Here is a 15,436-nt window from a genome sequence, read left to right on the forward strand (position 1 = left end):
GTCAGCCACATGAGACCAGCACACAGCTCCTGGGTCCTCCAGTTGGCCTGCCCCAGCCATGGCTCTTTGGGGTATTTAGGTTGTGAATCTGTGGATGAAAGCTCTCTCTCCAAATGTCTCTCTACCATTTCCACAGAATGAAAACACTTTTAAAAAGTGGGAATTCAGTCCTTAAGAGGGATCCTACGTATCTATTGAGCAAAGGTGGGACAGTGAATGAATTGTCCTTGGGGGAATGGATTGTTTCTGGCAAGACTGGGTTATTTTTTTAAGATTTATTTCTTTGAAAGAGAGAGCTACAGAGAGAGGTAGCGACAGAGACAGGTCTTCCATCTGCTGATTCACTCTCCAGATGACCGCAATGGCTGAAGCTGTGCCGATCTGAAGCCAGGAGCCAGGAGCTTCTTCTGGGTCTCCCACGTGGGCGCAGGGGTCCAAGGACTTGGGCCATCTTCCACTGCTTTCCAAGGCCATAGCACAGAGCTGCATCAGAAGAGGAGCAGCCGGGACTAGACATGCCACTCATATGGGATGCCGGCGCTTCAGACCAGGGTTCTAACCCACTGCGCCACAGTGCCAGCTGCAAGACTGGGTTGTTTCAACTAGGGACCACCCAACCACATGGTTCTTTCTGCACACAATTCTCCCTTCAGCTTTTCTGCCATGAGTTGATGCTTCAAGAGGTTTCAGCAGAAGCTCAGTAGATGGTGACACCATGATTGTGAAATGCCTTGGCTCACTCTCAAGAGTTGTGAGCTAAAAACAGTGCTTTTGAGGACTTAAAGCCATTTCATTTATTTGCTATTACACTATAAAATGGAAAATGACAAGTAGTTACTGTTAAATAAAGAGAAAGGACAAACTATTTCCATATCTCCATTGGATGTTTACAACCATGTTTGTTTGATTCGTCCTTTATTGAATTGGATTTGGACATTACTGGAACACCACCATAATCTATTCTTTTACTTTCTCAAAGTTAATAAATAAAGTGAGAATCAGACAGTGTGTTGTTTTCAATGCATCATGAGAAAATATTGAATAAACAACAACATGTACAGCATACATAATTTTATTGTTACTACAATTGATAAAAACACAGTAAATGGGATTTCATGATAGTAGGAGGAATTGAAATTTCATAAAATGCCACCTATTTTTACTATCTGGTGAGGCTCAAGGACGAGGATTTCAGAGAGTGGATTTCCCCCGTGTCTGTTCATAAATGACAGCAGCAGAAGATAGGCTTGAGATGAATAGAAAAGTAACAAGAAGGGATGGTATATATCAGGGAACTGTGATCAACATCAAGAAAGCTCATAGTTCTAGCTTCATAATCCAGGAATAGTCCTATGCGGTTAATTGGCCTTGCTACATATTGCACTAAAAGTGGAGAGGTGGTGAAGAAACTGTAATGGGCATCTTCCTTAACACATGCAATAAGAAAGAGTCCCTCATCAACAAATGTCTTGGTATTCCTGTACTTCTCTTTCCAAAAGCCATTACAAACACCTACAGCCCAATTGCAAGAGTTTCCCACTTCTACCTCCCAGTAATATCTGCCAGAAGTAAAAGTCTGAACACCCCATGCCAGAAAACATCCAGGCCTCTCCGGGAGACAGGGCACATCATGAGGGAAACAACCAATGTGCAGGCTTCGGAGATCTCCCTGTAGGAACATGTGCTGGTTGAATCTTTCAGGATCCAGAGTGACAGTCACTGTAAAACAAAAGAACAGAAGTAGACACACATGTCAACAATGAGAGTTTAACCTCCAGAGGGAAAACATCTCCCAGAAGCTAATCTCCTGGGAAGTCAGAGGTTACCACAGTGAGCAGAATTTGGGTTGTAACACCTAATAGAAGAGAGGGCCCAATACGCACTACAGAACAAAGACCTGACTACAGAAACTGAAATGGTTTTTCAGAATTCAAATATTGGAATCAAATGTAAATCCAATGCCTTACAACTCAATTTTTAAAGCAACATACCCATGGACAATGTGCCTGGAACTGTCTCCAATTGTCCAACTTCACTGTCAGAAACGTATTTCATGTTTCTAATAACAATGTCATGTGGGATAAGATTGAAGATTTTGTCCTAGTTAAAGCACTTCTGTAGAAAAAAAAATTACATATTTCCACTGTAGACATATATATTTATGTAAATCTCTCTATATCCATTGCGGATGTTACTTAACATTTAATGTTAAATGTGCACTGGAGTTTTGTAAGTCTTCTGGAACACCTTGCACTTTGAAAGTAGACAGGCACATATCTATGATGAGGACAAACAGATTATTATTAATTTCTTTTAATATATTTTATACAAATTTTCTCTTATTCTAGCATTGAAACACTAGTGTGTATATATATATATGTGTGTATATATATATATATGTACACACAGACAAGATTAAGCTTCAAAGATGTCAAATTTAAGATTCACAGTTTTCACAGTGTTCATGGGAAATGCTAATTGTAGAAAATCTAGGGATGGGTTTAAAAACTCTTTGCTCCAAAATGAACTTCTTTTTCCACAAACTTCTATATGTACTCTCTTATGCCCATTATATATATAAAAAATAAGATCCAACAAACTCTGAAACCTTTGAAGCATCTTCTTCCAAGCCAGCTTAAATATCGTGAACAAAAGTATCCTTTTGTATGTTTTACACTAAATAACTAACCTTCATTTGCTCAATCTGCCCACACTTCCTCATTCCTTTCTCTATATGATAACTAAGTATGATCTTGGATCACATTTATATTTTTCAATAGCTTTTTCCCTCTTCACATTATAAAAGTTGACTATATAAAAAAGCCTGTGATGTATGTACATAAGCCTATGGTTCCCTCACATGCCAAAATGTGTGGAACAGTTAATAAATTGGAAAAGGTCACCTGTGTGATCTGCACAACAAGCCAAGGGCATCAAGAATACAGTCAGTGGGCTGAAATTCACCTTGGAAGTATCTGAGGGTTTCTATCAGTCCAGTGATAGGCACTGCACTCAGCTCTGGATTCACAGGCTGGGGCATGTGCAGCAGCATGGATTCACACCTGCAAGAACAAGATAAAGTTCACATGAGTGGAGCCAAAAGAAATCATTTTCATTGAAAAGAAACCAGACTCTTAATAAACCCATCTGGAATTTGAGAAATCATCACATTGTCTAACTAATTCTATTTTTAACTCCTGAATTTCCAAATAGAATACAAAAGTCAATCAGAATTGAGTCCAGTGCTTCTTACTGCTCAAGAATCTGGGTAGATGCTACATCCCTGATGCTCCAAAGAGTAATCAGGAGGGGGAGTCTGGTGTCCAACTGCCAGACCTCCCTGAAAACGCTCTACCTGGCCATGTGTGGTTCTCTGAAACCTGGCATGTGTGCTGCTTCCTTCTGTGGCTAAAGGCTGTGAACCTTGTCCCATAAGGGAGATCTGTGTCCCAGAGCACAGCTACCCTCTGCCCCACAGTGTTCTAAATCATTCGAGGTTTCCTTTGTGTTCTTCCCAAAACTGTGAACTCATAAATGCAGGATCAACACAACACCAGGATTTTCTCATTGCTGGAATATGCCATCCCTTTCTTGCCTCAGCTGCTACTGATGGCCCCTGGAGGGATCTGACATCTCACTCCTAGGGACTTCCAGCCCTTCTCTTCCACCTGTGGAGATTTTTAGAACTGAAATGAAGACTGCCTAATAAAGTCACTTGGGTACAACCACTAAAAATGTGTATGTGCAGGTGGGGAGCAAAGAGGATTCAGGAAACTATTCAGTCAGTTTCCTAAGAAGCTCTGTTCTCACTCCAGAGGATCCAAGGGCTTACTGGGGGAGACCCTGGGAAAGCCCCTGTGGGAATGCAGGTACACACTCACCTGGGCAGGATGTCTCCAAAAGCCTGTGAGAAGAAAAAGAAAAAGGCTTAGTGAATTTCCCAAGACAGCTCTAAACCTGTGTCCAGGGTGGGAATTTGAGATGGTTCTCGTCATTATTTCCACACCGCCTTCCTTCCAGGGTGCAGTTCCTATTTTTTCTTCTTAAAAACCTGGCCTATCACATTTTCATTAATTGTAGTCCTTCTAAGTTCAGAAAGTGGAGGACATTTTCTGTGGGAATGAAGAGGAGAGCGGGCAGGAGAGCTGTGTGCTCTGCTGTAGCCATAAAGAAAGGAGGCAGCTGTCTTTCCCAGGCCCTCTTCCCAAGGGACAGGAGCAGAGAATGACAGCAATACACCCAGATCCTCAGATCTCAGCCTTGTTATGAATTAGCCTAGCTGTCAATAAACTATTTACTTGTTGTGAATTTTCAAAAAGCCAAAATAGTTTATTGATGTCTGTAAGATGATTATCTTTGGAGCGATTTTCATAACCATTACACAAGTTTGGGCACTCGTGGAGAACGTCTGAGGGACCTTTGGTCCATAAAATTCCAAAAGGTAGCTTCAGTGTGGAAATAGCAGTCAGGAACAAATACTGGAAGGAAAGGGAGAGGCAGATGTCAGCAGAGAGAATGAGGAGCTACGTATGAATGTCTAACATGCTGATGCCTGGCTTGTCAGTTGTTACCTGAAGTAGCTCCACATCTGGTTTATGACACATTTCCTTCAGTTCCTTATACATTCCTCTTAAAGTCTCCCTCGTGTGAGCCATTCTGGCTTGACTTTCATTGAGTTGCTCAAAAATTTCCCTGCCCTCTTTGTACAGGATCTCCCAATGGTGTTCCTCCTCCTCCTGGAGATACAGAGGCATCTTCTGAAATACATTTCTGATTGCTTCTCTCCTCGAATTGACATAATCCTGCAATCAGTTATTCAAAACAAGAACCCATTTATCTCTATTCTGCTTTATCTCGTGAATTTGATTTTGTCTCGTACACATCAATTACCTATAACCCCCATCACTTCCGTTTCTCAACATCTACAAAACTTCATTCTTGTTTTTTTCTCCTGTTTGAGGATCAACATCATGTTATCTCATTAATTACATTCAGATGATTCATCATGAACTTTTCATGAGAAACCAATAAATCTATTCATTTGATTCATATTTTCTAACATGCAACACATATACATGCATATATATATGTCGAAAGGCAACAAAACTCATGAGTCGAAAATGCCCTTTATGGCAGTAGTGACTGGATTGGAATCCATTCCTTAGCACTGTTTCTCAGGTTTACTTCCAGTTATGGAAAACCATTATGTGTGCAGTACATCAGACTAGCATACTCATTCTCATGCAATTACTTCTCCCATAAACCTGACCTCCTAAGCTTTCCTCTCTATCTGACCCTCTTTACCACTTCATCTCATTTACTTCTAGCCTCCTACATCACTCACTGTGCCCAGAGATTTTGTTGTGGACTCTCAAGCTCCTCAACCCCACCCAATATACATTACTGACACACTTCTGCATGGACAATTTTCTCCACCAAGAATTCTCTTCCTGGCCTTATCATTCAGTGGCCTTCTTTATTTCAGTGTCATCTTTTTGTAAGCCTTTCTCTGATGTAGACATTTAACCTCATACTCTCATCTCCAGTCTGTATTCTCTTGTACTGCTTCACAAACTCCTTACTCAAATGTTTCCCTAAAACCTTGCCACATTCGAACATACAATGCATTTTACTTCGATGTTTACCATTTGCCTCTCTGATTCAGATTTTAGCCTCATTCAGCAAAGGATTTTTTTCAGTCTTGCATGCTGTCACATTTTTTGTCACAATTTGGCGTAGAATACCTGCTCATGACATTTTGGTTAAAGGAATTTGTCTTCTTTCAAATTAGCACACGCCCAAGGAAACCATCTGCCAAGACACACTTATATTCCTCTCTTAAAGGCTGAGTCCTACACTTAGGTTGCAAACCAGTCCCATATTTTGGTAGGTTTCTATGTATCCTTCAAGAGATTGAAACTACATCTCCTATCATATTTACACACATTTCATTATAATGTTAAAGATTCACATTAATTGCTTAGGGTACTCCTTTTAGCGTTTCCTCAGATTTGAGTCAGTGCTGTGTTTGTTGAAAGGTTTCTAGCCACCTCCAAATACTATTTCATTCAAATGCAAGCTGACTATGCCAGGAAGCTTGACTTGACTGTCCCATGCCTCCCAGATGTCATACTTACCTGGGTTTTGCAACACCTCAGCACACATGACCCTCTGTGAGACAACCCCGTTTCTTGTAGTTGATATGTGGTACTGAATGTCCTATTATGGGGGTAAGTCAGCACATCTGTGGTGCAACCAGAACTCCTAGGCAAGGGCCACACTTCCCTGTGGAGTAACTGAGGACATCATTTCCTATGACCTCACCCTCTTTAGAATGAAATCTGATACTTTGTCATTTCAGATCAAGTTCCTATTTCAAACATTGTCCCTATGTTCATCTCAAGTTTTGGCAAAGGTAAAGGTGGCGGCACACTAACCTCCCATGATCTGGTTTTGATTATTTCCATATTCATGTTTCTGCTATTTTCACAGAGGTTTTTCCATAAACACTCCATTGTCTTCAGGAGGGTCTCCTGCAGACACAGACACAATCATTCATTGAACACTAGTGAAGAGGATAGTGTAAGATGCACATTGCAACAAGAACTGGGGCTGCCAAGGAGAGGCAAGTCTGCCTCACTGACAATGAAAACATCATAGTACTTGCATGTTCATGTCAGACATTTGTCACATGTGAGCCTGAGAATACTCAGAACAGAGCTTCAGAATGGGACATAGAGAGGACTCCTGCAATGACCCAGGAAACAGACCCATGAGAAGGCCCTTGTCCTTTAGGGGAGTGGATCTTCAGAGACATCACTTACTCTGTGCTCCTCGGCAGCCTGGTCCACTGACAGGTGTCTGTGACCCTGATGCTCCTGAGAGTCAGAGCAGAGCACACACAGCAGGTTCCTGTTCTCTTGGCAGAAGATCTTCTTTGTCTCCTTGTGCACCACACACGTGTGCTCCTCTGAGCTGAGAAACTGCAGGAGACTGGCTTTTCTGGCGAGGACTGCCAGGTTCTTGATGCTAATGTCTGTTTTATAATCTCTCTTGCGTGTCACTCTCTTGCATTTCAAGCACAAACTAAGATCTGACGTTTCTTGCCAGCAGAGGTACAGACAAGGCCTGCAAAAGCTGTGCCCACAGTCTATGGTGACTGGGTCAATGAAGTACTTCTTGCAGATGGGACAGGTGAGCTCCTTCTGGAAGACACGCCAGACTCTGGAATCCATGTTTCTGAAGAAGAAATAGCGGGTCATTCATAGGCCTGGGTTGGTGAGAATTTCTCAAGGGTTATATGAGGGGAGACACAGCTACATTTCTTTCTGAAATAGTCTCATGAAAGCAGAAGATATTAAGCATTTTCAACGCAAGTGAAAAATGGACTCCACAGGAGATTCTCAGCCTTTAGGAGACCGTGTGCCTGCTTGATGACTCATGACCCCTTCCACACTCAGACCCCACTCCTGAACAGAATACCAGTTTCTTCCAATCCCATTTCCTGGATGTGGATGTGGGGCCAAATTGCTAGTCCTGAGTGATCAAAAACCTATCCATGGCCGGCGCCGCAGCTCACTAGGCTAATCCTCCACCTTGTGGCGCCGGCACACTGGGTTCTAGTCCCGGTCGGGGCGCCAGATTCTGTCCGGGTTGCCCCTCTTGCAAGCCAGCTCTCTGCTGTGGCCAGGGAGTGCAGTGGAGGATGGCCCAAGTCCTTGGGCCCAGCACCCCATGGGAGACCAGGAGAAGCACCTGGCTCCTGCCTTTGGATCAGCACTGTGTGCCAGCCGCAGCGCTGCAGCCATTGGAGGGTGAACTAACAGCAAAAGGAAGACCTTTCTGTCTCTCTCTCTCACTGTCCACTCTGCCTGTCAAAAAAAAAAAAACAAAAAACAAAAAACAAAAAAACAAAAAACAAACAAACAAACAAACAAAACCCTATCCTGATTTTCCCAATCCTCCTTCCAATGGCTGGAAAATTGCCTCAGGAGTGGAGGAGGATCTCTCTAATTTAGTCATGAAATATGAGGATGAGATGGTGAGAAAGTTTTATAGTAGTCCTTGGTGGTTGGGGTAGGGTTCGATACAATAGCTCACCTCTTAATCAACCAAACTCAAATCAGATGGAAGCAATCTAGATTCATAGAAAAGATGGAATGATACAATGTGAGGTTTATTTAACCTCTCTTAACATGACAGAAATTTCTCTCTGGAACCATCCAAACTCTGCACCCATGCGTTGTCTTAAGTGAACATATATATTTTGATCATAGCTCTAATGGTTAAGTAGTCTGCATTAGCCCTAATTAGTGTCCAAATTTAGTGTCCAAAATTTTTTAAAAAGGACTGTTTGAAAACACATTCTTCTTTATTTCTTGAAGATAAAGGAATCGGCTCATTTTAATTCACAGTAGAAATACCTTTGTTTTGTTTAGGTCAATTTATTTGAAGGCAAAAGTGCAGGGAGTGGAGGTAGAGAAAGAGGGAGAGAAGGAGGGAGGGAAAAATCATCCATTTAGTGGTTCACTCCTCAAATGGATGCCATTCATGGGACAAGGCAAGGCCGAAGCCAGGAGCTATAACTCCATGCAGTTGTTCCACGTACTTGTAGCATTTTCTGCTGCCTTAAGATGCTCATTAGTGGGAGGCTGGACAGGACTTGAAGCAGCTGGGACTTGAACTGGCAGGGTATACTGCATGTTGACATCTAATGAGACAGTTTAACCCAATGGTCCACAATGCCAGCTCTGAGAGAATCTTGTGTTAATTGCGATCTTTATTTTGGCAGTTCTAAGTAGTCAACTATCCTCTAATTTCCTAATAACACTAATGGATTTATGGGGAAGTGGGACAACTTTAGAATTGCAGAAAACTGGGACAGGAGCTGTGGCATAGTGAGTTAAGCCGCTGTCTGCAACGCCGACATCCCAAATGGGTGCAGGTTCAAGCCCCGGCTGCTTCACTTCGCATCCACCTCTCTGCTATGACCTGGGAAAACAGTGGAAGGTGGCCCAAGTGTTTGGGGCCCTATATCCACGTGGCATAACCAAAACCACCTCCTGGCCCTGGCTTTGCAAGCGCTCAGCTCAGGACTTTGCTGCCATTTGGGTAGTGGAACAATGGATGGAACATCTCTCTCTCTCTCTCTCTCTCTGTCTTTCAAATATAAATAAATAACTTATTTAAAAAAGAATTGCAAATATCTTTTAGAAGGGATCAACATTGTGTTACAGCGAGTTAACTCACTACCTGAAAAGCAAATATTCCATATGGGTGCCAGTTCTAGTCCCTGCTGTCTCACTTCTGATTCAGCTCCTTGCTAATATGCCTGGAACAGAAACTTAAGAAGGCCCAAGTCGCTGTGCCCCAGTACCCTTGTGGGAGACCTGGATGAGGCACCTGGTCCCTGTCTTTGGCATGGCTCAGGCCTGGTTGATGTGGCCATTTGAAGAGAAAACCAAGTAAAAAAGTACTTTATATTTTATGTCTATGAGGGTATGAGCTGTTGAAAACTTTATTCAATACAGAGTTGACCTTCTGTATATAAAGATAATTCAAACTGAATCTTTATGAAGAATGGGATGGGAGAGGGAGTAGGAGGTGGTGCACTTTGGAGGTGGTAGGGCAGGTGGGGGGGGGAAGAACAGCTATAATCCACAAACTGTACCTATGAAATATATAATTATTTAAAGCTTTCGAAAATAAAAATAAAAAGAGTAAACCAGCAAATGGAAGCCCTCTCTCAGTCTCTAACTCTGAATCTATCTTTAAAGATAAATAAATAAATAGCTTTAAATAATAATGAATGACTCACAAAGAGTTATATGTTCAAAGACTGTTAGGGCATAATTATCATATATCAGATAGAAGAGGGAAGGACCGTCATCCCACATATAAGAATTTATTATACAGAAATGGCTTTTCAAAATTTCTTCCCTGATCCTGAGTAACTAATTCAGTACCATAAAGGTAATGTATTGGAATTAAATGCACATTTTGAGATTTGATGACTGTTTACAGCCCTTGTCTCCTGTTGAGAAAGAGTGTTTTACTTAATACTATTTCTTGGCGTGCCCCACAGCTCACTTGGCTAATCTTCCACCTGTGGCACCGGTACTGCGGTTTCTTGTCCTGGTTGCTCCTCTTCCAGGACAGCTCTCTGCTGTGGCCCAGGAGGGAAGCGAAGGATGGCCCAAGTTCTTGGGCCCTGCACCTGCATGGGAGACCAGGAGGAAGTACCTGGCTCCTGGCTTCAGATCGGTATAGCACAGCAGCTGTAATGGCAATTTGGGGGGGTGAACCAACAGAAGGACGGCCTTTCCCTCTGTCTCTCTCTCTCTCTCAGTAACTCTGCCTGTCAAAACAAAAATGCTATTTCTTGAACTCTTTACCTAGTTTAGGGTTGCCCTCATGATCATTAAGTAAACTGAAAACAGATTTTTGTAAAAATTAAGAGTCAGAACAGTAGATGGAGGAGAAAGAAGAGTTGGAGAGCGGGCAGGAGGGATGGTAGAGTGTGGAGTATCAGTTTCTATATTTTTTTAAGATTTCATTTATTGCTTATTTGAGAGGTAGAGTTACAGACAGAGAGAGGGAGAGACTGAGAGAATGGTCTTCCATCTGCTGGTTCACTCCCCAAATAGCCGCAACGACCACAGCTGGGCTGATCTGAAGCCAGGAGCCAGGAGCTTCTTCAGGTTCTCCATGTGGAGACAGGGGCCTAAGCAACTTCCACTGCTTTTCCCAGAGATAGTAGAGAGGTGGATTGGAAGTGGAGCAGCTGGGACTCAAAATGTTGTCCATATGGGCTGCTGGCCCCCTCATCATATCTTTTCATTTTTTATTTTTTAAAATATTAATTACTTTAATTGAAAGTCAGAGGTACAGAGAGAGGAAAGACAGAGAGAGGTGCAGAGAGAGAGAGAGAGAGAGAGAGAGAGAGAAAGGTCTTCATCCAATGGTTCACTCCCCAATTGACCGCAATGGTCGGTGCTGCACCTATCCGAAGCCAGGAGCCTCCTCCAGGTCCTCCGTGGAAGCAGGGGCCCAAGGACTTAGGCCATCTTCCACTGCTTTCCCAAGTCATAACAGAGAGCTGGATTGGAAGTGGAGCAGCCGGGACTCGAACTGGCACCCATATGGGATGCCAGTGCTTCAGGCCAGGGTGTTAACTCACTGTGCCACAGCACCAGCCCCAACACTGTATGCTTTTAAATGTGTATATTAAAATTTTATAACATAAATGTAATTTCTACAAAATATTAAAAATATATTCCAACATGCTATTCCATGATAAACACACAAGCTAAAATCTAAAATTTTTGTAGAGAGATCAACTTTCACATTCCACGACAAGATTTCCCAAGGGCTTCCTCACCAGAAATTCAGCAGTTTTCTGCATATGGCATCAGAAAAATAACAGAATAAATTCTATGAATTTAAACTGCTAAAGTATAATAGAGATGAAAACATTGTACCTATTTCTTAGGTACATTTCCCTGGGCCTGGGAGTGATCTAAGACTGCGGATAGTTAAATTCTAAGATGAAAATTCCTCTATTTTCAAGTTTTAAGGTAAAAAACATGAATTCGGTTCTTTGGACCCAATACTCACCTGGCAAATGGAATGGGTCCTCTGCAACGTCTAGGAATGGGTCCTGGGTCAGGTAGGTGGCTCTGAGTTCCCTGGGCTCTGAAGGATCAGAAGGTCTCCACAGCCCAGTCAACACCAAGCCTCAGAACTGAATAAACCTTGACTGGGCAAGGCCTTTATACAAGAGGAGCAAGCCCCGCCCTGATGGGGTTACTGTAGCAGAGAGGACTAGGGGGAGGGGCACTATTTCCCATCATTCCTTGGGTGAACTCCTTTCCAGGTGATTTAGTTAACAGCAATTGGATCACCCTCAAATTACACAAACGTACTCTTGATTGAAATGAATAACTATTTGAGAGGTAATACTTGTTAATTTTTGAAATCCAGATAGATATTCTCTGAATACACCCATAAAAAGGATATTATGTATAAAAGCCTACATTAATAGAAAGCTGAAGTATATTTTTATATTCACAAATTGATACACGATGCCGGATTTAACTGTGTTGCAAAGGCAAGCCCTGCAGCCAAGTACTTGGGAGTGCTTTTGCTGCCCTTCCAGGTGTATATAGCAGGAAGTCGGGTGATAATTGGTGCAGCCAGGACCCCACCCAGCACTGTGCTGGGTTGCCATCAGAGCAAGCAACAAGTTAAACCTGGATAGGTAGTTAACCTGTGTGCTCACACATCAACAGTCAATAACAGGTTGCAAGTCAGGGAATGCTGTTACTTCTGGATATTGGATGCTGATGTTGAAAGCCACGGATTAACCAGCGCCCCCATATCTCCCAACCATAGGGAGTTTTTAGAGTTTGCCAAAATGGTTGTTTTTTCAATATACACTCCTTCCAGATTAAAGGCATTTCATTTTTTTCTACATCTTTGCAGAAAGATATTAGCTTTCTATACGGTATTATCCCACTGTTATTTTATTTATGGGGCTTTCTTGTGTCATGAGGTGTGCACATACAGCCCATATTGTTAATAGCAACTTCCCAGTTGATCATTAATTTAGTCTTCCTTACTTGATTATAGCAGAGAGGCTGAAGCTGGTGTGCATTTCCGGGCTCTTGCCCTGTGGCACACCAGTCACTGGATGCAAGCGCTGCCCTTAACCTTGCTACCCCGGTCTGCACACCTAGAGATCCAGGAACACACTGGCCAGGTGCACTGCTTCCCAGAGTGCACCAGGATAGTTTGGCAGCCTGCTTCTGGGGAGATTGCCTGTGGAACTCCCTGGCTACAAAGACTCCTTCCATTGTGCACTCCTCCCAGGCAGCACAGGGGAAGGGAGGCCTCCTAGCTCCTGGAGCAATGGCTGGAGCACAAAGGACAGGAGCCAGCAGAGCCATTAAGGCTCAGTCTGCACTGGAGCTGGGTAAGAGAGCACCAGGATCACAGCCCCAAAGGAATCCAGAACCTCCCCATCAGCGTCCTCAGGTGTGGTCTTGTCTGCCTGCTGAGCCTTGCTGCGCTCTGGAAGATGGGACAGATCCTGCATCCACTCTGACGTTGGTCCCAGCCATCCCCTGAGGGGACACCCAGGCCCCATTGGAACCACAAGATGACTTTGGACAAAGGACGTTATGGGGGCTTGAGTGCAGCTCACTGAACCACCAGGTCCTTGACCATTTTCTAAGTTCTCCTTTCTAACTTCTTGTGCTGCTGGCACAGGGTGCGCCTAGGAGAAGCCATGATTTTTCACTATCTCAGATCAGGCACATTGGGAGGCTTGCATGCCATGGCTATCTCCAAGGCCCCTGGGAGCCTGGTGTCCTGTTGTTGCCAGCAAACTTGCCTTGGCATTTCCCTGGAAGCTTGGAACCACCGCTGCCGCTGAGTTTGAAAACACAGGGTTTTTTCACGGGGGATAGCAGCTTTCTTTGAAGGAGGCTTCTTCATCTCCAGATCCCTAAACCCAGAAGGGGAGCTGCTGCCAGTCTTATCTCAGAGCCTGGAGCAGCCTAGGAGTCTCATTTACATATCTCTTTGGTCTCTAACCAGCACCTGGAACTGCAGGAGTCCCTGGCTGGAGTCTGTATAGCCACCAGGTCCCAGGGTCTGTGGGAACCCTCAGACCTTAGCTCCACCCCTGGTGGCATGGACTTCAGGGTTAAGCCAGAACCCAGGATCAGAATCTTTTATGCTCTGTCTCTATTGATTCAGTGTTTTCTTCATAGATGGGTTTAGTACTTTGTATTGGATACATTTAATTTATTTAAAATGACAAGAACAGCTGTACCTTGGGCTATAGAGTCAATGAGAGTTATTGATTTCATAACTAATGGGTTCCCCAATTCTTTCTGTGTAATGTTTTTGGATTGTGTCTTTCTTTTTTTCTCTCTGAGAAACGGGTAGAAAAGAGGATGTTAGCCATCAAGGATTTTAATCAATGTCTTAGGAAACTTATAAATCCTTTTGACAAGGTTATCTTTATTTATATTTTGTCATGTCTACAATGGTTGGCTTTATTCATTGGTGTATGTTTATATAGTGGTATAAGAACTTGGCCAGAACAGCCTTGGCCCTCATCCCAGAATGGAGATTTCTCCTGCCCAGCACACTCCAGGTCAAGCTTCCAGAGCTGTCCCAGCAAAGGAAGGAAAGATTAGTCTCTGTGTGGCACTGCCTGACCTGTCACCCAGAGCACAAGACAGAAAGGGAGGGAATCCCAACTCAGAGACTCTCTGCTCAACACTGGGATAAGAAAAAAAGGACAGTAGAAATGACCAGAGAGAACAATTCTTTAACCTGATCTTCCCACATAAGTGTGATTTAATAATTAAAGGAAGACGCATTCCTTTCAGGATGTGTTTCTCATCAGATGAGCTACACGAATGCAGCATTTTAGGGAAGAGTCACAAGTAATATCTGGTTTCTAACTCTTCTAAAATAGATGGAAATATACATCCCTATGTTCTTTTTCTATGGATGACCTAGGAAATTTTTAATCTAGAAAGTTTGTAGGTCCCCCCACCCCCCGTCTCTCTCTCTGTAACTCTGCCTTTCAAATAACCAAGCATATCTTAAAGAAAACTCATTCAAAATACACTGGTTTCAAAACAGAAGTGGTGAATATGTCCAGGACCGTGGGTAAGTAAGTGATTTGTACTCACACAGACTACAGGCTCAGATGCAGTTCCCACTTGGGGGAGTGTGGCACAACATCCCCATATAGGTGTTGGCAGGGCTGTCCCTGATGAGGCTCCTTTGAATAGGCCACCTGGAGGACCCAGAACACACTGGTCAAGTGCACTGGTGCTGGGACCTCCCCTGGGCCAATTGGAAACCTGCTCCTGGCAAGCACTCAGTTGGGACTTCCCTGCTGCATAGCTCTTCCCTCTGGACACTCCTCCCAGGCTGGGGAGGGGAATGGAAATCCTGTGGCTCAGACCAGTGGGAGGCAGAGCCATGAGACTTTAGACTCCACCCCAGTCAGGAAAGGAAGCATCAGGACAGCAGAGAAGGTCTATGGAATCCTTGCCATTAATTTCCTCCAGGTTTGGTTCACTTTTTTATGATTTTATTTATTTATTGGAGAGGTAGAGGCACAGAGAGGGAGAGATAGAAAGGTTTTCCATCCCCTGGTTCACTCCCCAAATGGCTGCAACAGCCAGAGCTGGACTGACCGGAAGCAAGGCATCAGGAGATTCTTCCAGATATCCTACAGGTACAGGGGCCTAAGCATTTGGGCCAATTTCTACTGCTTTCCCAGGCCATAACAGAGAGCTGGATCAGAAGAGGAGAATCCAGGACAAGTACTGGTGCCTATGTGGGATGCCAGCACCACAAGCAGAGTCTAATGGCACTAAGCCACAGTGTGGCCCCATGGTCTACTTCT

At 43.5% G+C, this 15,436-nt stretch overlaps 1 protein-coding gene across 1 annotated transcript; it reads right to left on the bottom strand.

Annotated features, from left to right (window-relative positions):
- Positions 1-1,087: 1,087 nt before the first annotated feature.
- LOC138846574 (tripartite motif-containing protein 51-like) lies at positions 1,088-7,235 on the bottom strand. Its single transcript, XM_070062723.1, has 6 exons — positions 6,825-7,235; positions 6,438-6,533; positions 4,572-4,802; positions 3,882-3,904; positions 2,965-3,062; positions 1,088-1,719 (listed from the first exon to the last, which is right to left on the bottom strand). The coding sequence occupies exons 1-6, from the start codon at positions 7,233-7,235 to the stop codon at positions 1,220-1,222; spliced, it is 1,359 nt and encodes a 452-aa protein (XP_069918824.1). The 3' UTR covers positions 1,088-1,219.
- Between the last annotated feature and the right edge of the window lie 8,201 nt (positions 7,236-15,436).

This window comes from Oryctolagus cuniculus, chromosome 1 (genome assembly GCF_964237555.1).
Source record: "Oryctolagus cuniculus chromosome 1, mOryCun1.1, whole genome shotgun sequence".
Taxonomy (NCBI): domain Eukaryota; kingdom Metazoa; phylum Chordata; class Mammalia; order Lagomorpha; family Leporidae; genus Oryctolagus; species Oryctolagus cuniculus.